Source organism: Drosophila suzukii, chromosome X, assembly GCF_043229965.1.
Source record: "Drosophila suzukii chromosome X, CBGP_Dsuzu_IsoJpt1.0, whole genome shotgun sequence".
In the NCBI taxonomy this organism is placed as follows: Eukaryota; Metazoa; Arthropoda; class Insecta; order Diptera; family Drosophilidae; genus Drosophila; species Drosophila suzukii.
Window position 1 is genome coordinate 9,578,905 of NC_092084.1, and position 25,934 is coordinate 9,604,838.

Here is a 25,934-nt window from a genome sequence, read left to right on the forward strand (position 1 = left end):
TTGAGGGTATAAATCAATCTATGGCAAGATATTCGGCTACATTGTGCTGATTTATTTGCACCACTGTGCTCGGAATCTAGCAAAAGCCCCCCTTAAGTCACAGTTCCCCCCCACCCATGGCTAATAATATTGCCATTGACCCGACTCGAGGGGGCTGTAAAACTCAGCTGCCGCCCTGTCAATTTGCTGGGATATCAGGGAACTCAGGGATAACGAGGGCATCTACATATTTTATTGAAAGATATTGAAAGATTTCAATATTGAGGAGGCAAGCGGAGAGACTCAAACATTAGTGTACTGAATACTCGGCAAGCGAGATCTATGAAATCTATATCTATGGATAACCTATCAGAAAAAAGAACTACTTATTACCAGATTTATTAAATAAGTTTAGTTCCCCACGAAATACTTCAACCTACTCGGTTTTTCCATTATCGATTATAAATATCAAAGGGATATTTATCGAACTCATCGAAAGCTCTAATAACATCGCGCTAAGGCCACTAAAAGCCAAGCACCCACATAATTTTACCTATTACTATGCCGCTCACAAAGTTGACTTTGTTTCCATTACAACTCCGCTTACAAAGTTCAATTTGCCGACTATGTTTGGCCATTTGGTTCACTTCCGATAGGTATTTATCGATTATGCAAATAAATCGCTGTGAACGTTTATGGGCTTTGATTACAGATTAGGGATGGGGCACTAAGCCGATAGGCGAGTGAATTATTTATCGAAAATGCGTGTGTGGGCAAGTAAATACAATTACCCGGTCGCAGCTTAAACACATACTCCCGCCATAAACAACTAGACCTAATCTGCCTCCGACTTCGACTTCCACCAGGGTTTATCCAATCCCCCCCACCCCCATCCCCCGCTCATTGAGGCCCATTTATATATCGATGGTCCTTCGGTTATGCCCACACATAACACAAAATGGCGGAGCATAAAACGGAATCGCAGGGCCCCAAAGATGCGCAATTGATGATAGTGAATGTGGAAATGGAGCCTCAGTTTCCTCGGCCTCAGTTTCAGTTTCATTCACATTCACATTCTGTGCGCTTGTGAAAATGGAAAATGAAATTTAAAATTATTTTGCAACTAAATTACTTGTCTTATTGCTGTCCAGGGGTTTGGCCGATCCCGATCCGGGGTCCTATTTATTGCGCCAGCGACAGCAGAAGGAATCTCGAGGAGCGGAAGGAGCAGGCTGCCTATAAATTCGCATTTATGCCCAAGACAATCATAGAACTCACGCCAAGAACAAGGATGTGGATGGCTGAATGCTGATCAACTTGGCGATACCCTCTGACTTTTTATTGTATACATATTTTATATATATATGTATATTTTATATAAAATAAATGATTTTTATTATCATAAACAAAATGAATATACCAAATTTTACTTCATAAAATAAAGGTTCCGAAGAATTCGCGAATCTGTATTTATATTATAACCAAATATTATATTTTTGGAAAAAATGGAGCTTTATGGAAAGTCCCAAAAAAAGATTCTTAAAATGTTTTAGTACCCTTTTGAATTTTTTAAGTCTGTTTTCTTTATATAACTTAAGGCTGTTAATATTCTAGCAAAATAAAATAGTCTTAAGCTTGTATACAATAAGAAGTAATGCCTCCAAGTCTAACCAGTTTTTATAGTTTCTTCTTTTTTTCATATAAAAAGAGATAATATTGAGCCCAAAAACCCTGGGAACTTTAGAACCAAGTACATTATAGAGTATCTGAGCTTGGAACATGGCACTGCATTCAATTGCTCGAGTGGCTTGGTCCTTTGGCCAGAAGCACGGACCAATAATCATAATCATATTGTTCGGGCTGCCCGTCCAAGAACAATGAAGACCTGCTGCCTGCCCCTCTTTTTGCTGGCCAAAAAAAAGTAAGCACAACCCACAAAAACAATAATAATAATAATAATAAGCAAGGACAAGGACAAGGAGTGGGTGGGTGGTTCTTTGTTTTGGGCAGGATGTCATGTTAATACAAATGTCCCGGCAGTCTGCTGACTAACGCAATTGCAAACTGCCCCGCCCCCTAAGCCACACGCCCCCCCTCCACCCCCTCCCCCATTTTTATGCACATTTGCAGGGGCGTGGAGTAATGATGGTTAGGGGGGGTTGGTTCGTTTTTCTGGTCCTATATTTGCTTTCTGGCCTCTTGGCATTGGCATAAACTGCCAAGATCAGCAGAAAATTTTTGCAAATTTTATTTTATAGCATTTTCACAAGTGGAAAGTCGTGTCGATGTATCCTTGCATATATATACGGATATAAAACCCTGGAATGTGTGTGTATATGTGTGTGTCTTGGCCATTCGGGCTAAGCAAATAGCTTCGTTTGTTGTTTTGCTCTATCAATATTTGACTTTCGGCTTGGTTTTTTGTCTCCTACCCATTTTTTTTTTTGCCTACGAAATTACTGAGGAAAAAACGCACACGGCATTTTCCTGGGAAATCCAACAACTGGCTACACACACACACACAGAGCCCAGGAAAAATCCGAAGGAAAAGGTGCGGATAGATGGATGTTTGGAGCTTAAAAGTTTTGGCCCTCCACAAACCAATATTTAAAATTGGCCAGGACCCTTTAGAAGGACCTGGAGATTTTCGGGGGTCCTGCTGCTGACAAATGCCAATTGAGAAATCCTCGACAGAGTCAGCAATCGAAGTCTTATCGAATTAGTTTCGGTAATTGAAAGGACAGAGCTGGAAATCTATATCACAGACGATGTTGAACGGGCAACGATTTAAAACTGGATGCTTAAGAAATTGCCAGGAAAAACAATCATATACATTTAAGCAAAATTATTCGTACTTGAATATTCTAATATTTTTCCAAATGGAATCTCTATAATATTTCGAATATCCTTTCAAAAATTTTAATAAAGCTAATGCTATTTTAAAAATATTTAAAACGGCTCAAAATTGAATTCTGAAATAATTATTTTACATAATTTTTTTGTTGGCCTTCAACTTTTAAAAGGTATCTGCATTTTAAGATGGCAATTTCAGCAAAAAGCTTGCATGTGCATCCATTAATTTTGCTATCTTTGTTTTTTCGATAGACACCTGTAATCCCTTCGATAAATAATCGTTGTCTGGGGACGATAACACTTTAAGCCCGCTTCCGGTATGCACATCAATCAATTACCACTGCAGTTCTTATGGCACGAATTACTCTGGCTTCGTTGTGCAACCTGCATCATGGATGTGACCATGGGATCGCATCATCATCAAGTCCCCCTTTTCACGGTTTCAGCCCCCCCCCTGCCCTCTCACCATCCTTAGCAGCCACATTTATAGACCCCCTTAGCCCCCATTTAGCCCCCGTTTTTTGACCACTCCGCTATTCCCTTTTTGTTGCCATCAGCAACAGCAGTTGGTTCGGCCCCAAATGCACTCATGCGATGGTGTCAAAAGGTGTACGGGTCATGCCCATAGCCCTCATAACGCCCCAGTCCCATTTTCCCATTTTATACACTGAGAAAAATACACTCTTTAAGAAAACTCTTAGGATATGTTACCCCTTGAAATGATTTAAGAGTTTTAATTCATTTAATTTAGTTCGAATTGTAATATATGTATTTTATAAAATTATATTTAAACCATTTTTTTTTAAATTAAATGATTTAAAATAAATATAATAATGTTCATAAACCGTATAATTTTGTTTACAATATGGGATTATATGTCGGTTTGATAGGTGTGGCATGTAAAAAATAAAAATATAGCATCGAAAGACTTAAGAAAGTTAATTTTTGAACGATTGTAGTATAATCAAATCTCAACTTTAAGATCTTTTTTTTTGGCAGTGTACTACCCCCTTTTAGGCGCTATTGCCTTTGGTATCCTGCAAACAAGGGCGCACTCGCCATTCAAGTAAAACAAATTTCCGTTGGTGGAACATCAAATTTATGGCCCACAGTCCCGGCATTGGGGAAAAATGGAGAGAGGCGAACTTGGGTGGGGGGCATTGTTTCTATCGCCCTTTTGGGGACGGGGGTACCTCAAACCCTCCTCTACCCCACCCTTAGCACCCCCCTCGTTGTGTCTGCAAAGGCAGAAGGCCACTGGCACTTACCAATTGTGGTCAAAACGGTCAGCGAATACAAAAACGCTTTGGCAAAATTCCACTCATGCGGCGGTCCCCCGCCCACTGCCACGCCCCCAACGCCCCCAACGCCTCCGGCGCGATGATGGTGATAGTGTGTGTGAAGGAGCACGGCTTCCGTGGCCGGATTGTTGCTCCCCGGAACACCAGAGGCGCCCGCCGACGACGATGAGGAGGGGGCGTTGGCCACATCGTCGTGCGATAATTGCAGCATAACATCCTCGTTCAGTCTCTTGATTAATTGGTCTTGAAACTTGGCTATTTCAAGTGCGGCTAATCTGTGGGAGAGACAGAGACGGAGAAGGAGAAAGAGAGAGAGAGGGAGAAGTGTATATGAGTCACACGGGGAAATCAATATGAGATCAAGTATACGCCCAGGTTGCTTACATCAAGTATACGCACCGTGGAACAAGTGCAGTGAAATGAAACCATATTCGATTTCAAAAATGTTTGGTATAATAAATATATAAAGCTTGTTTTAAAGTAATATTTTTAAAATCTATTTGCAAAATGTTTTTAAAAATCTAGTATTTTAAAAAATATTTTATTTAATCACTTTATATTTTTAACCCTTAACCCTTAACGCTTTAAAGTACTTTCTTTCTTGTACTTATAAAAGTGTTCATATTATTTTATATAGTTTTTCTGTATAATGTCTTTTTCAGATTTTTTTGGTAAGGACTTCTACTCACTTTGTCCAGTTCTCCTTATAGAGGATGTTGAGCGAGACGGTGATGTCCCAGATATTCTCGATGGTCCGCTGCCGCACATCGTAGGTGTCCGGCGAGAGGGCGAACTGGGGCATTCCGGCCGCCTCCAAATCGGCGGCATCCAGGCCGTCCATGCCGTAAACAAAGTCGCCACTGGATGCGGGCCCAAAGGGATTGGGGCCGCCGGCATTCGCATTTCCGGCCAGCATTCCCTGGGCGGCAACGGCGGCGGCGGCGGCGGCCACCGTGTCATTGTCAGCATGACGTCCTTGTACCGCCTGATGCTGCTGCTGCTGCTGATGCTGCTGCGGTGTCCTTTGCTGATAGATGCTGTTCCCGATCCCGAGGCCAGCCAAATTGCGCTTGGTGCTGGCCAGAGTGTGCTGCTGATGCAGCAGGGCCGAGTCCTCGTTCTCGATGGTCAGGAAGATGAAGGAGCCTGCAACGAGTCGGCGAACAAAAGGCAAAAATCAGCAAAGCCACACTGGGAGAAAAATGCTTGCTTAGTATTTAAAAAATGGTTAAAAGGACTTTTAATTTAGAGGGAAATCCTTGAAATCACTTAAAAAGCTGTCTAAAAGTATGCCATGAAAATAAGAACAAGGGAATCATCGGTTTTAAAAATATTGTTGCCTACTTTTAGGCATATTTACAAGTGATTTAAGAATAAGTTACTCAAATGCACTAAATTTGTTTTCTGTGCACATCATGTGGTCCATCTCAAATCTCCAGCAAAATATGAACTCAACGGTAACTCATTTGTTTGCCAAAGGCAAAAGGCAAAAAGGATGCAGATGCAACCCGAGGAAGAAGGTGGCTCTTGGGTCATAAAGCATCTTGAAGGTGTTGCAATCGGTCTGAGCCAGCTTAAGGGCTTCCTGTTTCTACCACACTGTTGGCAGAAGGGGATTCTCTAGCTCTGAACAAACCATAATTTATGGGGGATTTTAAACCAAAATGCTCTGGAGTTACCAGAAACATTTAATCAATGAAGCAAATTAAACACTTTAGTGAGTTAAGTTATTCAATCGAACACCTAATGGCCTAATTCTCTTAAAATATTAAAATATTACCAATTTAAGCATTGTATTTTGTATTTGTAAGTATTGAAGCCGAAAAGGGGACCCAAAACAGCACTTCTAGAGTCCAAAACTAATTGTTTTCTTATTTTAGATCAGCGTAACTCTAAGAAATTGTGCTTAAAGCATCTTTAAAACTGCATCATACCTACATAACCCTTAAATTTTCATTGAAATCATGAATTTTCTTAAAGAGTGCAAAGGGAAACTGTGGGAATCACAGTTAAAGACCTTTTGCTTATCTTTAAAACACCTATATCATTGATTGTAAGACTTTAATCATTCTTCTTAAAGCACCCAGAAAGTTTTCAGGACACCATCCCCATTCAAATTCATCCCTTTTCCTGGTTTTTCGCACCAATCGATACCATTCCCACGGCCCTTGTTTCAGGACCTTTGGGGCCATCCGTGTTGATTCCTGTCACTCATTTAATGTTAATGCTCGCCAACTAATACACACACAGTCTAATGTCACATGTGACACATTTTGTCAAGTTTTTGAAAAGTTTTCGCCTGCCTTCGACAAAGTTTCCATTTTCCTTCTTTTTTTTCCCTTGGCTGAGAATGAGTATGTGGAATGATGAGTTGATGTCCTCGCCAAAAGCCAACACATGTCAGGGTGGAAAAAATAATACACGATGGATGGCGGAAAATCGGATCGGGAAATGCCAAGATGATGGGCCGGACATAAAGCTGAAGTACCACTGACACATGTTCGTGGCTGGCTCTTTTTTTTATTTTTATTTTCATTTTCCTGGAACAACCTGACATGGGATTTATTGAGCGGGAAACGCATTGGTAATTATGTATTTGTCAAAGCAATTTTTTATAGTTCTGTCGGTTATTTCATGCCATCATTTAACTTGTCTGTCAGCAGCAATCAGTACTTGAGTTTCAAACGAGGTAATGATTTCGTTTTTCTTTTACCTTCTGTCATTGATATCGTTATACGAACTGTCAGTTTGAATGGTAAATATATATAATTAAATTTGAAAGCTGATTACAGCGCTTATTAGTGTATGAAATTTTTAGTTCTTTAAAATACTTAGCTGATTGCCCAATCAATATTATTGCTTTTATAGTTATTTTGTGGTCAATTAATGATTAAAATATTAAATTTATTGCAGATATATGCTTCATTTTTATTTAATATAGGACCTTTATATAAATATTTGAGATTCCTATAGTTTCTTAAATTTTATTAGAGGTTAGAGCTTAGGTTGGACCTTTTTAGTGAAGCTTTCACTTTAATAGACCTATTAGACCAACTTGTAACTTCCGTTGAAGCATGAAAATGGGTTGGGGAAAAGTGTGGAAAATTCATTTATCACGTGTGTGTGTGTGTGTGTGTGTCCTGTGTGACGTCACCGGTCTCACGCACGGCCTAGCGAAAGTTAAATAATTGTTTGTGTCGTTTTGATGATTTCCTCCTAACAAGGGACAACTTTTTCGCACAGCTGTCGCACACACACAAGTGTGAATTTTTTGATTTGTTTAAAGTATTTCCATAGGCACATGTGTGTGGTGTGCTTTTCCATGTTGCTGCTGTTGTGATGTTGCTGCTGTTGTGCCGATGTTGCTGCCGTGCCGATGTTGCTGTTGTGTCTCCTACCATCGCTTGTCAAAGCAGCCGTCACCATCGGAGATGCGGGGAGAAAGGGCCAGAGAAATGGAGAGAGAGACGCATTTCCGGTTAAGGAGAATGGGAATGCGAATGTGACGGAGTCCGCGTCAAGTGTCGCCTTTTGGTTTTCTAATACTCGCTCATAAACATGACAGCGCCTAAAAGTATGCCAATCTCTTTGTAAGCAAAAGCTCAGGAGGTTACAGTACACCTCCGTGTTATGTGGAGAAAACCTCGCAGATCTTATGATACAAAATAATGAAAACAAAAAAAAACAAAACCAAATTAAAATGTAATAATAAAAGGTTATAGGTATCTTGTACTACAAATAAATAAATGGTTTTTTACGTTATATTGTACCTTTACAAAATTTTTAGGTATATTAAAAACGGTTTCTTTTATTAGAAAACATAAATTTTGTTTGTTTTTGAATTTAAATAAAAATAAATATAATATAATATTAAAGAACTAGAACTTTTAGCTGGAAAATATTTTGTTGCATACTTTTAGACACCTGCATATGGAATTTTATAAAAATGTTGAACTCTAGTGATCACTGTACCGCAAATACACACAAGTGGGGTGAAACATAAGTTTTGGGGCTGCGACCAACATTTTGACATTTGTTTTTGGCATCGAAAGTAGGAGAAAGCAGTGGGTGGGGTGAGGATGAAAAGGGGGCGGTGGTGGTGGCGAATGATTAATTAAATTTATCACGTTGTCGTGCGGCGGCTTTGGCGGCGTTCCACCCAGTTCCTGTTGTTGGTTAATTTAAACGTCGAACTCTGTGACAAGATACATTAAGCATCCTTGTATCGTCCTTGTTCCGGGGAGCAGTAACGGTATCCACTAGTGTAAGCCCATCTGTATCTGCATTTGCCTCTGTAGCTGTAACTGTATCCTGTATCTGTATCTGTATCTGTATCTGTATATGACACACGCGCCGCAAAAAGAGCAGATGAGATGAACGCGTGGCCGAAAGAAGATGCCGCGTTAATTAGGGCGGCCGCAACAATGAAATGTTGAACTGGCAACAACAGACAGCGGATACAAATGATATGTGAGAGCCTGTCACGCACAGTGCCGTCAATTTGGCTACTTAGCCCCAGGAAATTTATGCATTCATGTCCTTTAAAGCCACTGAAATTGAGTCAATTTACTAGTTCTTAGAAACGAGTTTGATAAAAGGAAACGCTGCATAGCTGAAGTTTCCTTAGGCTATGTAAATGATAAGATTTCGATCTGAAACCCCTAGATATAACTCAAATTATGATAGGATATAGTGGGGATAATATTGTTCCGAAGTCTTTATCCTCAATTTGTTACTTAGTTTGGCTTAAATATTTCTTTTTTTATCAAATAGTTCCCTATGAATTTTCGTAACCCATTTATGTTATGTATGTAAGTAAAGTAAATTTACTAAAATTTTTTCTACATTTTGCAAAAAAATACTTTTTGAGTGAAAAAGTTCTTGAAACTGTGGTATTTTTTTTCCAAAAGTATTTTATTACAATGAAACTTTTACTTTTTAGTTACGATTTGCTTCGATTCTTCTTCGACTGTATAAAAAGCGAGCCACCCTTACCGAGGGCCAATTTTAAATTGAAAAGTAAATCGAATTAAATCCCCGTCACAGGCAACTATTTGAATTAAATTCGTTTGTTAATTTATTGAATTAATTAGGCTAACTTAATTTGGATTTCGCTTGCTTACCCAGCAGTGTGTAGGCGAGCAGCAGCATGCAGATGCCCAGGTTGGTGAGCAGAGCGGACCACACCGTCTGCGAGGTGGCCTTGCGATTCTTCTTCTTCTCCTTGCTTCCGTATCCGGGTGGTGTCTTTCCGGTTTCCCCGGAGCCACCACCACCACCACTGGCACCGCCCCCCGAGGCGCCACCCCCTCCCCCCGAGCTGAAACAGGAGCACCATCCCTGCCGCTTGCGTTGTTGCCTTTGGTGTTGCTGCTGCTGTTGCTGCTGTTGCTGCTGCTGTTGGTGTTGCTGCTGCAATTGGTGTTGCACCTGCGCTTGGGCTTGTATGGAAGCCGCCTGCGGATGGGCGGGCGTCAGCGGTTCCTTGCGGCTGGGGGGCGTGGCCATCAGCTGCAGGGGCAACAGTTTCGCATTGCTCTTCAACGTACCGCAATTGCTGCCACTATTGTTGCTCATGTTGCCGCTGCTAATGTTGCTGTTGTTGCTGCCGGCGGTACTGCTGGCAATCGAGGTCAGCGGCGGCGGGGGATGGGGCAGCGACAGGGGGAGGGGCAGGGGCAGCGGCGGTGCCATCATGTCGCTCACATAGCCCGCCGTGGGGTACTTCAAAATACCCGGCGGCGCCATTGAAGTTTGGGCCAAGGACACGACCACCTGGAAAAGTTGCAAAAAGTTAGTAAAAACTATATTTTATGCAGGCATATGGTTTTATGTATGATATAAATTTAATATAGTGTATTTTACCAAAGCTACAACGAATTTAAATCTATTTTTTTCAACCAAAATGTATATTGAAACAAGAGTTTTTTATAAAGAGTATATTTTTAGGCCTGGTTAAAGTGAATATAGGGTTGATTTGATTTAATCTGGCATAAAAGAACATAATATGCTTTTAAAAAAATAAAACCAAATTAGTTTAATGGTTCTACATTTTATTTTAAAGCAGATATAAAATAAAATGTAGAACCATTAAAATCATTGTCATCTAAATATAGATATAAAAGTGAGCCCTTTTTTTAAGGACATCGGTACTTAAGGAATACAGTTTAATATAAAAATCTAAAATGAAAAACCGAAATTCGAGGGTGTTTCGTAGATTCGCACTAAGAAAGGATTTTAGGATATTCGCCCCCAAAGTACCCCAAAAAAGGTCTTTCCCTGTAGATATAACCTTCGATATAATGTCTTTTCCAAGAACAACTCACCTGACCGCCTTGGCCGCCCGACTGGTTCGCCACCTCAATGTCCTCCAGCGTGGGCATGGGCAGAAGGGGCGTGGTCTTGAAGGTCGTGGTCGCGGGGGGCGGGGCGGGCAGGAGGAGCGGGGGCAGCTGGGCGGGCGACATGCTGGGCAGGATGCCGATGGACACATAGTTGCCGGCCGTACCGCCGGCGGACGATGTGGGCGGAATCCCCATACCGCCGCCATAGTGGGCGGCCATGGAGCCGGTGGGCGGGGCAGCGGTGACGCCGGAGACGGCGATTGTGTGGGCGGTCAGCTGCGAGGGGGGCGGAGGCGGCGCCCCAGTTTGCATTGGCATCGGTTGATCCGGATTCATCTTGCATTTGGTCGCTGTTTTGCCCGCTGTCCTTGCCTCGCAGATCAATCAATCAATCAAGCTAAGGATTGAAGAAGAAAAATAAATTAGTAATGGATTTATTATCATACAAATCAAGCATCATAATATTTTTAAAAATATTTATATTGTAAATTGTACACATAGCTGTGGGCATAAGTCAACTTATATAAACAACATATACCTTTTGGCATTCAATTGGCCCGGTGCAACTTTTGTTTGAGCCACACACCTTAAGCCATTTAGCCCCGGCATTTCAAATTCCTTGACATAATTTTCTGCTAAAATAGGCAAATAGATACATTTGCGATAAACCGATTTGGTATTCCGGCTGGATGGCCTGGCAATCGCTTACAATTCCGGCCAAAATCCGCAAGTGCCGCAGATGAATATCGGTTCGGTTTGGCAATTGGGAATTTGGGAGTCCAGGGACTTTGGGCCTTTTGCCGGTGCAAATAGAAATGGAAACAGAAACAGTTGAGTGCGGTTCATCAAAGCATTAATTAACAGGCACTAAAACACACATGGATGTCTGGAAATCAGAATGCTGAAGACATTCCCATTAATTTGCACAATTGAATGCTTTTCATTAAGTTGCAATTACTCGAAATTAATCGCTTTTGCCAAAATGCCAAAAACTGGTGGGCGGGTGAGGGCGTGGTTCGGTTGGTTGGTTTATGTGTCTGTTTAGCGGGCAAGTGGGCGGTTCAGTGGGTTCAGTGGGTGCAGCGATGGGGGTTTCCATGGGCAAAAGCCTAAGCGGCTTAGGCCCCATCATCGGCAACTCTGTCATCGTCGATTGAAGTTGGCATTGATTGAAACGCACGGGAGCGTGGAATTTGTTTAGTTTTCATTGCGATTCGCCGAAGTTTCCCCAACCAGAAAGGTGAAAAACTGAGGCCGATCATTAGCCTCTTCCCTCGAAAGATAAGCTTGGTTAAAAAAAAGAAATCTGTGAGCAGACATTCCGATTTTCAGCCAAATCAAGGGGATTTATAAAAAATGCAAATTCATTAGAGCAGCCGCCGACCAGGACGAGTCTGCCGAGTCTGCCGACTGAGTGCTGGGATCTCGAGAGCTGTTGGATTCGGTTCAGTTGGGGGCCAGCTGCTCTACTAATTCCAATGGCTTGTCACCGGAAAAAAAACAGAAGCAGAGGCATCAGAAATAAGGCTACGGCAGCTGTGAACCTCAGACACAGAGGCGTCGTGTCAGCGCCGGGTGAAAGTGCAGCGTCAGGGGCTTTCCGTTCCCCTTTCACCCACTTTCTCCCAGCGGTGGCAGCATTTGGAAATTAAAAAGAACAGACCAGAAGAAGTCGAAGGAAGTGTGCAATCTTAGGCCTGCACACATTGATGGATCAGATGGGATGGTACACATATCCAGCCTTTAAGGACACTCGGTACCTCTGAGTGTTAGTGGTTTTTTTCAGCCTAGCGAAAATGGAATTTTAGTCAAAAATACGATTTAAATATCTATGTATTTTATCAGAAATGACAAGAAAGTCCTAATGCTTCGATATTTTTGAAAATCAATAAAAACGCACCTTAAAAGTACTTTAAAAAATTTTTTTGTTTCTTTTCATTTTTATTTCCTTCTTATTTGGTATAGTACTAAGACTAATTTACAATTAAAATTAAAAGAGAAAGTGGACTTTCCCGACTTAGAGACTACCTCCACCTCTCCCTATATATTAAATGGTCCGTTACAAAACGAAGATCAAAATTATAACACTCCTCAATAAAGGGTATGCAACTATCGATAGCTCAACAAATTGTCGTCGATTGCTGTCGTCCAAAAAGACTCATCTCTACAAGTTTGGCAGGAGAACTCAAATATAAAAAAAAAATAGCTCTGACTACAATGGTGAAAGTAAATAAGAATAAGTTGCCAAAGAAGAAGCCTGCACCCATGAAAGTGGAGGAGTCTAAGCCGAAAGAGGCACCTTCGAGGGAGTCGAAGTCGATGGAGGAATCTTCGGATGACTTTAAAAGCGGATCCAAATCCGCTCCCACCAAGCCAGAGCCGAAGGAAAAGGACTTTAAGTTGCCAGTTCCCTCGGATGACAAGGATGAAATGGACCTGGCCAACTTCGAAAACGGCTCTACACCCGCTAGCACCAAGAACGGCATTATCTACATGTCCAATGTTCCCAAGCACTTGAAGGTGAAGCGCATGCGCAAAATCCTAAAGAAGTTTGAAAAATCGGAAAAATTATCCTGCAGCCAAGTGAGTGCCTCAAGAAGGTATTTTGATATAGAGCGCTTCCGTTTAATCTCGACTATGGGTTTTCGCAGGTGCCAAGGCCAAGAGAAACAAACGTAAGCGCATCCACTTCTACGAGGGCTGGGTGGAGTTCGAGTCGAACGAGATCGCCAAGTTCGTCGCCACCGCGCTGGGCAACTCCAGGATCTCCAAGCATAAGAGTTCAAGGTTCTACGACTCGCTGTGGAGAATGAAATATCTTCATCCCTTCACGTGGGTGCACCTCGCCGAGCGCGGGAATTACCCGACGGAGGTCTCCCACGCCGGTCTCCCACGCCCCCAAGGAGACAACCTTCTTCCAGAACAATCTCGACGAGAGCAAGTCCCTCAAGAAGAAGGCCAAGAAATCTGAGAAGGCTGAAAAGTCTGGGAAGGCTGCCAAGAAGAAGATGGCCCCTGGCGAGAGTGAGGACTGAGCCCCAGTTAGACTGACACTTCAATGATAAATTAAGCATCTGTAATTTAAAAAAATTCAATAACTTGCATTAAATAGACCGCTCGCCGATATCATAATATCTATAAGCCATCGTTTATTAATGTTTGGTGGTCTCACTCTTCTAGTATTTTAAAGCCAAAAGATTTCACTCAAAAAATACTCTTTTTAGCAGTTTTTCAACCGTAGTTTGGCCAAATCAAGCCGTACAGCTAAAAGACCGACTGTTTTGAGCAGCTGACAACCTATGCTAACAATCCCCATCACTTTCTGGAAAATGTATTTTTTTACCAATTTTTTCATTTTTTGTAAGGGGTTACATCATCTATTTTTGCGAAAATTGGCAAAAATTAAGAATTTTCAGGTTAGAATGCCACTAGATTGTAAATTAAGCAACGAGCTCAACGAGGTATGACATTCCTCATTCTGACTTATACTTTTGTTATGGCAGCCAAAAAACTGCATTTTTATGGCGAAAAAATGGGATTCCGATTTTGGTCAAAAATACAAGATTCATTTTTTAGTCAAAAAAAACGATTTTTCCTTCCAGTTTTTCAATCGTAGTTTAGTCAAATCAAGGCGTACAGCCAAAAAACCGACTGTTTTGAGCGGCTTGCTAGCCGTGCTAACGATCCCAATCATTTTAAGGAATATTAATTTTTTGACCCATTTTCGCATTTTTCACAGGGGGTGCATCGTCTTTTTTTGCGAAAAAAGCGAAAAGTTAAAAATTTCCATTTGCCAATGGATTGGAAATTAAACAACGAGAACAACGATTTTAGATTTGATTTTCTTTTCTAAAATAATGTTTTCTAAGATTTTAACAACCTACTCCAAAAATAGTTCGGAAATCCAAATGGTTCCTGCACGTAGATACCATTTTAGGGATATGCGAAAGAAAACGCCTGGAGGCGGCACACAGACAAAAGGTGCGGCAATTAAGGATGCTCACAAGGACACAAGGGCATCCTGTTTGAAGGCGCTCCGCTTTTGTTTTTTATTCAGTCGTGCAGCATCCATCCTCGGTTTTCCGGCAATTTCCCTCACGGGTTTCCCCTGCCGAATAGCAAGGCGGTCAAAAGGCCGTCAAGTGGCTTAGACAAGTGTCGGGAAAACAAAGGGCGGAAAAACAACAAGAAGCCCTGGGAATTCAGTTCAAGTGCAGCCAATGTGTTGCGCATTTCGTATGCAAGTGGGCGGCGGAGTGGGCGTGTCGGGGGGGCGTGGCCCCTTCAGACACCTCCCATTTTGGACAGGTGGAATCTCGGCCAAGGAGCAAACTTCAGCATGGGAAAGCACAAAGGGAATGAATCAAAAATCGCAATTGGCCAAGGTGAGAATATGCTGGAAAAACATGCGAAAGTTGTAGGGCAATCAAGACGAATCGATGGGGAATTCACGAATCTCGATCAAGCAATTGTTTTGTATATCGAAAAAACATGACAGAATATTTTGTATCATTTTAGCAATGTTTTTCAAACTTAGTCAGTTGAAAGTAGTGGTTCTTAATTTGTAACTAAATGTTTTCATGTATTAAATATTAACGTTAACCTTTAACGATAAACCTTTTAAAAATAAATGAAATGTCTTAATTTATTATATATCATTAAGCTTAAATGATAAACCTTTTAAAAATAAATTAAATATCTTAATTTATTATAAATTCTATATGTTAATTTATTATATAATCTAATTAACCAATATCCTGTAAGGGTAAACCTTTTAAAATTAAGCCCAATGACCTTTAAAGGCAAACCTTTTTAAAAATAAGTTAAATATTTTAGTTTATCATATATTCTAATTACCCAATAACTTTTAAAAGTGAACCTTTCCTTGTAGTTTTCCTTTATTGTTTGTATTGCATTTAATCTGTCGCAAACAGTGGGCCACAATTTTTTTGCGACTTTAATTCCATTACACATGATTTGCGATGCAGCAACAAAACCGTTTTGCGGAAAATCCACACACACACAACCTATCTACACCCCCCCCCCCCCACAGTTTCACGATCGTAAAAGGTTTTTGGGTGGAAAATCGAGGGGATTAAGAATCATTTCCTGGTGCAGTTTTCCAGCCCGCGAAGGCTGAACATTAAATGCTCGCTCAAATGAGATGAAAACTGGTTTTTGGCCAGCGAGCGGCGAAATGCGGAGAAAGCTTCGAAGGACCGGCAGCAAAATCACTGGCCAGGCAAGTTGACCACAAAAAAGGGAAAGGGGGCGAAAACCAAGGGAAAGGCCTGCGGGGAAAAATCGAGGGGAGAAGACTTTTGGGCACAATATTTCAAACACGCGTCGAACGCATTTCCTGTGCGGAAAACGGTTACAGCGGAAATGCAACTTTGCCCGTTGTTCGAGCGTAACTGTTGTTTATGTTTGCCCACACACACACACACCACACACGCACATTTACACACACTAACGCACACGCACACAAGTGTAACACTGTGGCCTCAGCCATCAACAGGAGAAAGCGGGAAAGGAGGTGAGAGAAAGGCGGGAGAAAGCGGCAGAGACCCGCATAAATTGCTTTTTTGGGCAACACTTTTTTTCCCCGTGTTCCGTTTTGTGGGGCTTTTGCCTTGGCTACACTCGGAAAAAAACAAGGAGAGGTAAAAGGTGTTACATAAAAAAATTTAATCAATTATTTGCCTCTAAAATACTATTCCAAATTAGGTATAATTATCGATTTTTTAAATAAGGAATATGTCCCCAAAATATACAAGCCTAAGCCCCCTTGACTAAATATTTGTTATTCATTTTTTACTTATTCATAAGCTTAATATATACAGAATAAACTAAATGTAAATATTTGTTTTGTTATTCCAATGTCAAATAATAGGTAATTTAATTTAAAAATGTATTTCTCTGCATAGAAATATTATGAAAGATTTAAAGATAAAAGATGTTGGTATACATTTAGTTTTTAAGCTTTAAATTCTATGTGCATATTTATTGAATAATAATTTTAAATGCTGTTTTAAGAAAGATTACACTTCTCTTTAAATGGAAAAAGGTTAAACATTTATATTTAGAAAGTATTCTCTACACCTTTTGTAAACCTCTTTTTCTTACAAATTGGTAGGTTGCTACAATGTCCGCCTAATGTCTGTTGCCAGTTCGTTGTAGCCCCCCCCCCAGATTTCTCATTTCCCAGCCCCGTTTTCTCCATTTTCCCCTGTCACTATTTTTTTCCGTTTGGGCTCTGCAATTTTTGGCATTCATTTTCTCGCCGTGCGTTGACAAAAGTCTCACGCAGTAAATTGAGATGGATGGATGAAGGAGTGGACAGCAGTGGGGAGTGTACGAGTATAAGGACTGGGCGGAATTGGGGGATCTGGGCAAATACCGGGGTACTTCCTCCAACTGAGCCAATAAGCCGGGCGGAGCAACATCTTGGGCCGAATGGGGAAACTGATTCCTTCAGTCGTCATTCCGTTTTCTCCCACTCTCCATTCTCCTTCTTCTTCACTTTGTACCCCTGCCATTTCGTCTTTTGTGTCCTTTGCCTTAATTGGTTTGTCGTCCTGAGAGCCTTTTCTTGGCCTCCAGAATACAGTATTTTGTTGAATAAACTCAAAGATAAAGATATTTTTCAGTATTTTTTAAAGGCTAAAAAAATAAGGATATTAAAAAATATTTAATATATCTCTTAACTTGTAATTATCATCTGAGTATTGAAATTATTTGGTATGTCATCCTGAATAAAATATTTTGTTGGAAAAACTTAAATATATTTCTTTTAGTATTTTTTAAGGGCAGAAAATACCAGAATATTGAAAAATAATTATTTTATTATCTGAGTATCGAATAAATTGAAATTTTATTTGATATGATTGACATTCTTTACAAAAAACGTATTTGCTTTTAAAATGCAATTTGGAAATGTGCTTAAACCACAGGCGATTGCCTTTAGTACATAAATAATTCAATTCAAGGGATTCCCCCCCGATAATCCGCTGAGCAACATTTACCGATTCACCTCGCTTCTGTTTGGCTCATTATCGGTTTGAACCGTTTCGCAATTTAATCGCAATGGCAATCACAATTCGCCTGTCAATCGCCGCTGGAAAATCCCTGGCATTTGACTCCGGGAATGTTTTATATATTTAATGCTCCTTCATCTGACTCCCTGTGGGATATTTCAATTAATTTTATATTCAGCATTTTTGCTCATTTTTATGCTGATTATTTGAGGCTCGAAAATTTGCAGGCGTCATTAAATGGCATTTTTATTGGCCTTGCAAATGTTTTCGCTTTTGCCTCCTCATTCTCGTCCTCTTTTTAATGCATTAATTGTGCTGTCTTTTTTTGTTGATTTTTTTTTTGTATTTTTTTTTTTGGGAGGGAGGAGGAGCTATGGGCGTGGCCGGGACTATCATTTGTTATATGCCCCGTTTTATGAGCGCCTCATTTGAGTGGGTGGTGGTTGGTTGGAGCGCAAGGATTCAGTTTCTTTTGGCCTGCTCGCGGCATTAAAATCGTATAAATGCTGCGCGTCGTTAACTAACAAAAAAAAAGCTCACACAGAAGAGACAAAAAGTTGGGGGGAAAGTTCAAGCTGGGAAAACAGCGTTTTTGGAACCCTTAAAATATAGGATTTCTTGGAAATTTAACACACTTGTAAGTGTTGTACTTAAGGAAACGCATCATTTTCTGCTGAAGATAAAATTTTAAATACAAACAAATTACAATAAAATGAACAGGTTCATTTTTGAGTTTATTTTATTGAAAAATTCATTGAGGAGTTCATTGGATTGTTCATTTCGAAAATATATTTAAAAATAGTATTTGGTTAATATTAACTAACTAATAATTATAATATTAACTAACTAAAAATGTGGTGCTTTAAAAAATTCATCTTTGTCTAATTAAAAATAAAATCTAAAATACAATAAAATGAATCATTTTACTGAAAAATTCATTGAAGGGTTCGTTGGCTAGATCATTTTTAGATTAATGTAATAAATTTTTTGATTTTAATGAATTCTTCGATTTTAAATATAGCATTAAGTAAATATTATTAAAATGCATATTTTTCTAGTTAAAAATAAAAATTGAAATAAAAAAGATTACAAAAAAAATGCATTAGTTCATTTTTGAGTTCATTTTTAGTGAACTGTTCATTGGGGAGGTTTTTGACTAGTTCATGTTTGAATGACTTTAATGAGTTCTTCGATTTTAATGAATTCTTTTATTTTAGATATTATATATTTAGTATATGTTAGTATTATTTTTTAAAAATTTATATTTTATTTCCCCCTTTGTTTGAGTACCCAGAAAAGTATTCGTGGGTTGTAACAAGTAACTGAGATCCACCCACGAAATTCCTTAATACACGAAGTATTGTGCCTTGTGTTGTTTTTATCCCAAAGGTTGCGGCAAAGGGGGGATGTGTGGGCGTGGGGGCATGGCCTGGGTGGGGGCGGGGGCGGGCAGAAGGGGGCGTGGCAGAAGAGGTAACGCTGGCGGGCGACAAAAATATTTGCTTAATGAAATTGTATGCGCGCGAGAATTTTTGTGTGAATAAAATTAATTTCAAACATGGAACATGGCCGTGGGCGGAAAAGCGGGTTGGTGTTTTCTTTTTCGCGGGGGGGAGGAAAAACAGGGGTTGCTCTCATGAAAACGGGTGTCAACGAGTTTATTCCTGGAGATTAAGATGCCTGGCTTATGAAATAAAATGTGTGTGTGCCTTGGCTTGTCTTTTGCCTTAGCTTTTATGGCCGTATTGTCGGGCTTTATGTGCTCTATATATTTGCCATTTCGCAGCGTTTGCTTTGGCATTAGATCTGTTATTAGCCCCCCGACTGAAGTATCAGTGTTTATCGTGTGAATTATTGAATGCGTCCGAAATGTTTACGCGGTATTATGACAAATCTTGATGTCTCTTGTTGTTATTTATGAATTGCCATTATTGCCCTCTCACTGGATTTATGAGGGTTTCCTCACGAGATATTGGTTTTGAGTGTGTGAAAAAAGGAAATCAGATATGAAACTATTTAAGATACACACAGAGAGAAGTGTCCAAGAACATTGTTCTTGAATTGAGAACATTGTTCTTGAATTGAGAACATTGTTCTTGAATTGAGAACGTTGTTCTTAAATTGAGAACATTGTTTTTGAATTGCTGACATTGTTCTTAAGTTGAGAACATTGTTCTTCAGTTTAGAACATTCGTTCTTGAATTGAGAACATTCGTTCTTAAAAAACGTAGATTGATATTCATTGGATATTCATCGTTAACATTGTAATATTTTTTGCTTAAATTAAAGCTTAATGATTTATTAAATTCCATTTCATAGTTGAGTGTAATACTGGCATAACCTCAGGTCACTCTACATCCATCATTTGTTTTTGGCATTGGCTTCGACTTTGATTTTGCAATTGTTTTACGTGCAAATCGCAAATAGTTCTAGGAAATTAATTGCTTTGGCGAAAAAGACCAGTGTACATGAAGCTTTCGTTGTGGAGTTTTCGGGACCTTTGTTGTTTGCCACCCACGGTAGCCACTCCCAATTTTCCAAACCCAAACCCAAACCCGAACCCCAACCCTTTTTACGCCCACTTTTCACCTGCGGCCTTTAGCCACAACAATCGAAACACATCGAACACAGATTGCCAGCACTAAATAAGCAATTGTTGTTGCAGGTAATGTTGTTGCAGCTGTCGATGTTGCGGTTGCCCGAGGGTTAAAAGGATGGGAAATGGGTGGAAAAGTGGGTGGAAAATGGTGAGGGGTGGTAACCGATTTAGTGGAATGGGCAAAGTGTTGCCATGGGGCTAGTTTATTATTATTTACTCTGATTTGGCTTTGTTGAGAAAGTAAACCTGCAGACCATTGTGTTTATTTTCAGCAGGAAATCGGGGAATGGGGCCAATTTTGAGGGGAACAGGTAATTACCTAAACGAAATTTTTCCAAGCCAATAAAATCCCCAGCCTATTTACATTTTAAAGATTTAACATGTTGTTTATTCCAAAAACAGTCTGAATTTATAATGTATATTCTTATGTCAATTAAAATTTAAACAAACAATTACTTTTTAAAAATCTTGTACTGAAAGTTAAGCATTCACCTTGTTCCAAGAACTGATTTGCTTAAAATTTATTGCTAAAGTTGAGCAAATCTCTTGTGCAATTTTCATAATAAAACTTTTACTCAAAGGTGGGTCTTATGAAGCACACGGCAACCCTGATGAAGGGTTGCCATTTTTTTGTTTAACTAAGTGCAGCTGTGTAAATGCCGGAAGTAAAAATGACTTTTTAAATTAGTTACACACTCTCACATGTGTGGGGCTGATAAGCTGCACTTTCTCTCTTTCAGTCTAACCCCCCTTAGCCGTCTCTTTCCAACGCTGTATGCCCGTCTCTTTCGCCGAGTGTGTTGGTGCTCTCAAGTGTTGCAAAGCGGCAAAAGTTTGCCACTAACAGAGTCTGTCTGCACTTCCCCACTTTTCCTTTTATTTCTTCTACACAATTTGCGCTGTGCCTGTGTTTCTGTCCTTGTCTCAGCACCTCGCCCCCTCTCTTTCGCACCCTCTTGGGCTTTTTTGTCCTTTTCCATTGTTGCAACAACACTCACGTGTGTTGCACTTACACGAAGGCCAAATTGAAAGTGAGCATGCCACTAAACTTGCCAAAGGGCCAAAAAAATAAAAGTGCAAAAATGGTTAGACAAATGTGTTTATAATTGTATTTGGGCCTCTGTTTTAGTTTCCTAATTTTTTGTGGGGTGCAAAAAAATAGGCAACAAGAAAGGCGAATTAAAGTTTTAAAAAGTTTCGAATTCCGTGCTAGCCATTTGTTTGGTCTGGCTGTCTAGTTTAGTTTATATTTAATGTACTTGGATTTTTAAATATCTTTGTTGAACATGAGAACGGAGTTTTAAGTAGACTTCTTCTTTAACAAAAACTTGTGAGAAGATCATTTGTAACATAAAAGGTAAGGGAAATATAACTTAGTTATCTCGAATTAATAACTATTTCCTTTACTAATACTAATTTTTAAATTTATTTAAGTACCATACATTTATCTTTAAAGATTTGTATCCCAACTTAAAATGGTTTAAGTCCTCAAAGCACTTTATTACCTTTAAATTATGCTGTAAGTGCTTTAAATTGAACTTCAAAATCATTGAATATCTCAGGGTAAATTCTCTTTTCGCCCACTTAAGCCGATGTGGTCAATTTGTGAAATCTCTCTGGCTCCCACCATCGATTTCAATTGTTAATCATCGTCGGTGGGTAAGTTGATTCCGCCATAAGCATTTGTGTAACTATGATTAGCTGCGGATGGCTAACATCCTCTTTGGGTCTCCCAGTCTCCAAAGCCTTACCCCCTTTCACCCCCACCCATTTACCACCGTTTTTCCCCTCCGGCTGTCTGTCTGTCTGCCATTTGGCTACTTAATTACAAACCAAAAGTGTTGCAAATGTCGCTGCCCCTGAAAGGGTGCACCTACCGAATAGCCACCCCCTCAAAGCCCCCCTCTAGGCACTTCCCGGCCACGCCCCTGGATCTGTCCATATCCGGTCCGACAGTCTCCGGCCAGACCACAATTATTTCCGTTTTAATGTTCGCTCTTTTCCCTCTCTCTGTGGCGACCCCTTGGCCATTTACATTGGATCCCACCTCTTTTCGGTACACTGAGCGAAAGTATTATAGGTTTCCATCAATTTTGGAGGAGCTATCGTTTATTTATATAAGCTTTAACAGTTTTAGTTAAATGATTACAAAGAACATTGTTCTTAAATTGAGAACATTTGTTCTTGAAAACCGTGTAAACACATTTTGGTATCAATGTTCTCAATTTAACTTGATTCAAGCACAACAAAAACATTTTCTGTTTCGAAAATTTCGTTCTTTTTTAAAGCACATTTTCAACTCAGATAAGAACTTCAGAATTCTCTCTGTGTTGGTAATTTAATAAACAATTTAAATTTATATTTTGTAATTATTTTTTATTTTTATTGAAAGTATATTTTTTATTTTTAGTTTATAGTTGATCTAATGTAGTAGACTTATCGATATAACACGAATTTTATACCGTTCGAAACATTTTTTGAACTGTGCACGCCTTTTTCGTTCATTTTCTTTGGTTTGTTACTTTTTTTCGATTTGCTTTAGAGGGCGGGCGGATGCTTTTAGCGTTTTAATTAAATTTGATGTTGATTGAACTTATGACTGCCGCGAAAGAGTTTCCACAAGTTTCGGGGAATCTGCTGCTGAATCCGCGGCTGCTTCATTAAACCGAAAAGCATACTATGCGGTGGCAGCAAGGCGATACTATTAGTGGCTTGCCACGCCTCCATTAACGCCCCTCCAATCCTTTTTTCATTTTGTTTTTTTTTTGGTTTTTGAACAACTTGAAGTGACGGGCGATTATCTTGAGTTTAATAAACGCCGCAAAGTATGCTGCGAATTTGAATTTCATTTGCAATGCTATTCAGCGTTGGCTCTTGAGAAAACGCATCCAATGTCAACCAAAGTTGGGATTTACGGGCCTTGGGGACCACAGGTGGGAAAGTCACGAAGGACATAAGAACCTTTGCGGTGTGTGCAGCCAACAGGCAAACGTGTCACCGAAATAAGGAGGTCGTAGTTTAATTTCCAATCCAGTGCCATTCAACTTTTAGTTTTTGACATTTTCCGAAAAAATATTATTTTTCATGAGTGTGATGTGGATCGGTAGCATAGGTAGCAAGTTGCTCAAAACAGTCGGTCTATTAGCTGTACGCCTTGATTTGGCTGAACTACGATAGAAAAACCGAAAAAAATGTCGTATTTTTGACAAAATCTGAATTTTGTATTTTTGGCAAAAATTTAAACCATTTTTTCGCCATAAAAATTGCGTTTTTTGGCTGTCATAACAAAAGTATAATTCAGAATGAGGAATGTCATACCTCGTTGAGCTCGTTGTTCAATTTTCAATCTTTTGGCATTCTCACCTGAAAATGTTTAATTTTTGCCATTTTTCGCAAAAATAGATGATGTAACCCCTTACAAAAAATGAAAAAAATTGGTCAAAAAATAAATTTTAATAAAAATGATGAGGATCGTTAGCATACAGAGCAAGCTGCTCAAAACAGTCGGTCTTTTAGCTGTACGCCTTGATTTGGCTGAACTACGATAGAAAAACCGAAAAAAAATGTCGCAATTCTGACAAAAATCTGAATTTTGTATTGTTGACAAAAATTGAAACCCTTTTTCGCCATAAAAATACCGTTTTTTGGCTGTCGTAACAAAAGTATAAGTCAGAATGAGGAATGTCATACCTCGTTGAGCTCGTTGTTCAATTTTCAATCTTTTGGCATTCTCACCTGAAAATTTTTAATTTTTGCCATTTTTCGCAAAAATAGATGATGTAACCCCTTACGAAAAGTGAAAAAATTGGTCAAAAAATAAATTTTAATAAAAATGATGAGGATCGTTAGCATATTAAGCAAGCTGCTCAAAACATTCTGTCTTTTAGCTGTACGCCTTAATTTGGCTGAACTGCGATAGAAAAACCGAAAAAAAATGTCGCAATTCTGACAAAAATCTGAATTTTGTATTGTTGACAAAAATTGAAACCCTTTTTCGCCATAAAAATTCCGTTTTTTGGCTGTCGTAACAAAAGTATAAGTCAGAATGAGGAATGTCATACCTCGTTGAGCTCGTTGTTCAATTTCCAATCTATTGGCATTCTCACCTGAAAATTTTTAATTTTTGCCATTTTTCGCAAAAATAGATGATGTAACCCCTTACAAAAAATGAAAAAATTGGTCAAAAAATAAATTTTAATAAAAATGATGAGGATTGTTAGCATATTAAAAAAGCTGCTCAAAACAGTCGGTCTTTTAGCTGTATGCCTTGATTTGGCTGAACTACGATAGAAAAACCGAAAAAAAATGTCTCATATTTGACAAAAATCTGAATTTCGTATTTTTGACAAGAGTTTGAACCCTTTTTTCGCCATAAAAATTCCGTTTTTTGGCTGTCGTAACAAAAGTACAAGTCAGAATGAGGAATGTCATACCTCGTTGAGCTCGTTGTTCAATTTCCAATCTTTTTGCATTCTCATCTGAAAATTTTTCATTTTTGCCATTTTTTGCAAAAAAAAACGATGCACCCCTTACAAAAAATGAAAAAATTTGTCAAGAAATATATTTTCCGGAAAGTGATGGGGATTGTTAGCATAGGTTGTCAGCTGCTCAAAACAGTCGGTCTTTTAGCTGTACGGCTTGATTTGGCCAAACTACGGCTGAAAAACTGCTAAAAAGAGTATTTTTTGAGTGAAATCTTTTGGCTTTAAAATACTAGAACAGTGAGACCACCAAACATTAATAAACGATGGCTTATAGATATTATGATATCGGCGAGCGGTCTATTTAATGCAAGTTATTGAATTTTTTTAAATTACAGATGCTTAATTTATCATTGAAGTGTCAGTCTAACTGGGGCTCAGTCCTCACTGTCGCCACGGGCCATCTTCTTCTTGGCAGCCTTCCCAGACTTTTCAGCCTTCTCAGAATTCTTGGCCTTCTTCTTGAGGGACTTGCTCTCGTCGAGATTGTTCTGGAAGAAGGTGGTCTCCTTGCGGGCGTGGGAGACCGGCGTGGGAGACCTCCGTCGGGTAATTCCCGCGCTCGGCGAGGTGCACCCACGTGAAGGGATGAAGATATTTCATTCTCCACAGCGAGTCGTAGAACCTTGAACTCTTATGCTTGGAGATCCTGGAGTTGCCCAGCGCGGTGGCGACGAACTTGGCGATCTCGTTCGACTCGAACTCCACCCAGCCCTCGTAGAAGTGGATGCGCTTACGTTTGTTTCTCTTGGCCTTGGCACCTGCGAAAACCCATAGTCGAGATTAAACGGAAGCGCTCTATATCAAAATACCTTCTTGAGGCACTCACTTGGCTGCAGGATAATTTTTCCGATTTTTCCAAACTTCTTTAGGATTTTGCGCATTCGCTTCACCTTCAAGTGCTTGGGAACATTGGACATGTAGATAATGCCGTTCTTGGTGCTAGCGGGTGTAGAGCCGTTTTCGAAGTTGGCCAGGTCCATTTCATCCTTGTCATCCGAGGGAACTGGCAACTTAAAGTCCTTTTCCTTCGGCTCTGGCTTGGTGGGAGCGGATTTGGATCCGCTTTTAAAGTCATCCGAAGATTCCTCCTTCGACTTAGACTCCCTCGAAGGTGCCTCTTCCGGCTTAGACTCCTCCACTTTCATGGATGCAGGCTTCTTCTTTGGCAACTTATTCTTATTTACTTTCACCATTTTAGTCAGAGTAATTTTTTATATTTGAGTTCTCCTGTCACACTTGTAGAGATGAGTCTTTTTGGACGACAGCAATCGACGACAATTTGTTGAGCTATCGATAGTTGCATACCCTTTATTGAGGAGTGTTATAATTTTGATCTT

The 25,934-nt window shown here is 39.7% G+C and overlaps 2 protein-coding genes and 1 pseudogene across 2 annotated transcripts in view; 1 reads left to right on the top strand and 2 right to left on the bottom strand.

Annotated features, from left to right (window-relative positions):
• The window catches only part of LOC108016561 (uncharacterized), an 82,364-nt gene that overhangs the window by 2,843 nt on the left and 53,587 nt on the right, over positions 1-25,934 (bottom strand). Inside the window, exons 3-6 of the mRNA XM_036820626.3 lie at positions 10,460-10,874; positions 9,257-9,908; positions 4,823-5,279; positions 4,101-4,408 (exon numbers count right to left, since the gene is read on the bottom strand). Of these exons, the coding sequence (XP_036676521.2) occupies positions 4,101-4,408; positions 4,823-5,279; positions 9,257-9,908; positions 10,460-10,813 (1,771 nt within the window). The 5' untranslated portion in view covers positions 10,814-10,874. The remainder of the gene's footprint in view (positions 1-4,100; positions 4,409-4,822; positions 5,280-9,256; positions 9,909-10,459; positions 10,875-25,934) is intronic.
• LOC108016564 (uncharacterized) lies at positions 12,695-13,602 on the top strand (annotated as a pseudogene).
• LOC108016563 (uncharacterized) lies at positions 24,881-25,843 on the bottom strand. Its single transcript, XM_070997807.1, has 2 exons — positions 25,424-25,843; positions 24,881-25,355 (listed from the first exon to the last, which is right to left on the bottom strand). The coding sequence occupies exons 1-2, from the start codon at positions 25,788-25,790 to the stop codon at positions 25,036-25,038; spliced, it is 687 nt and encodes a 228-aa protein (XP_070853908.1). The 5' UTR covers positions 25,791-25,843; the 3' UTR covers positions 24,881-25,035.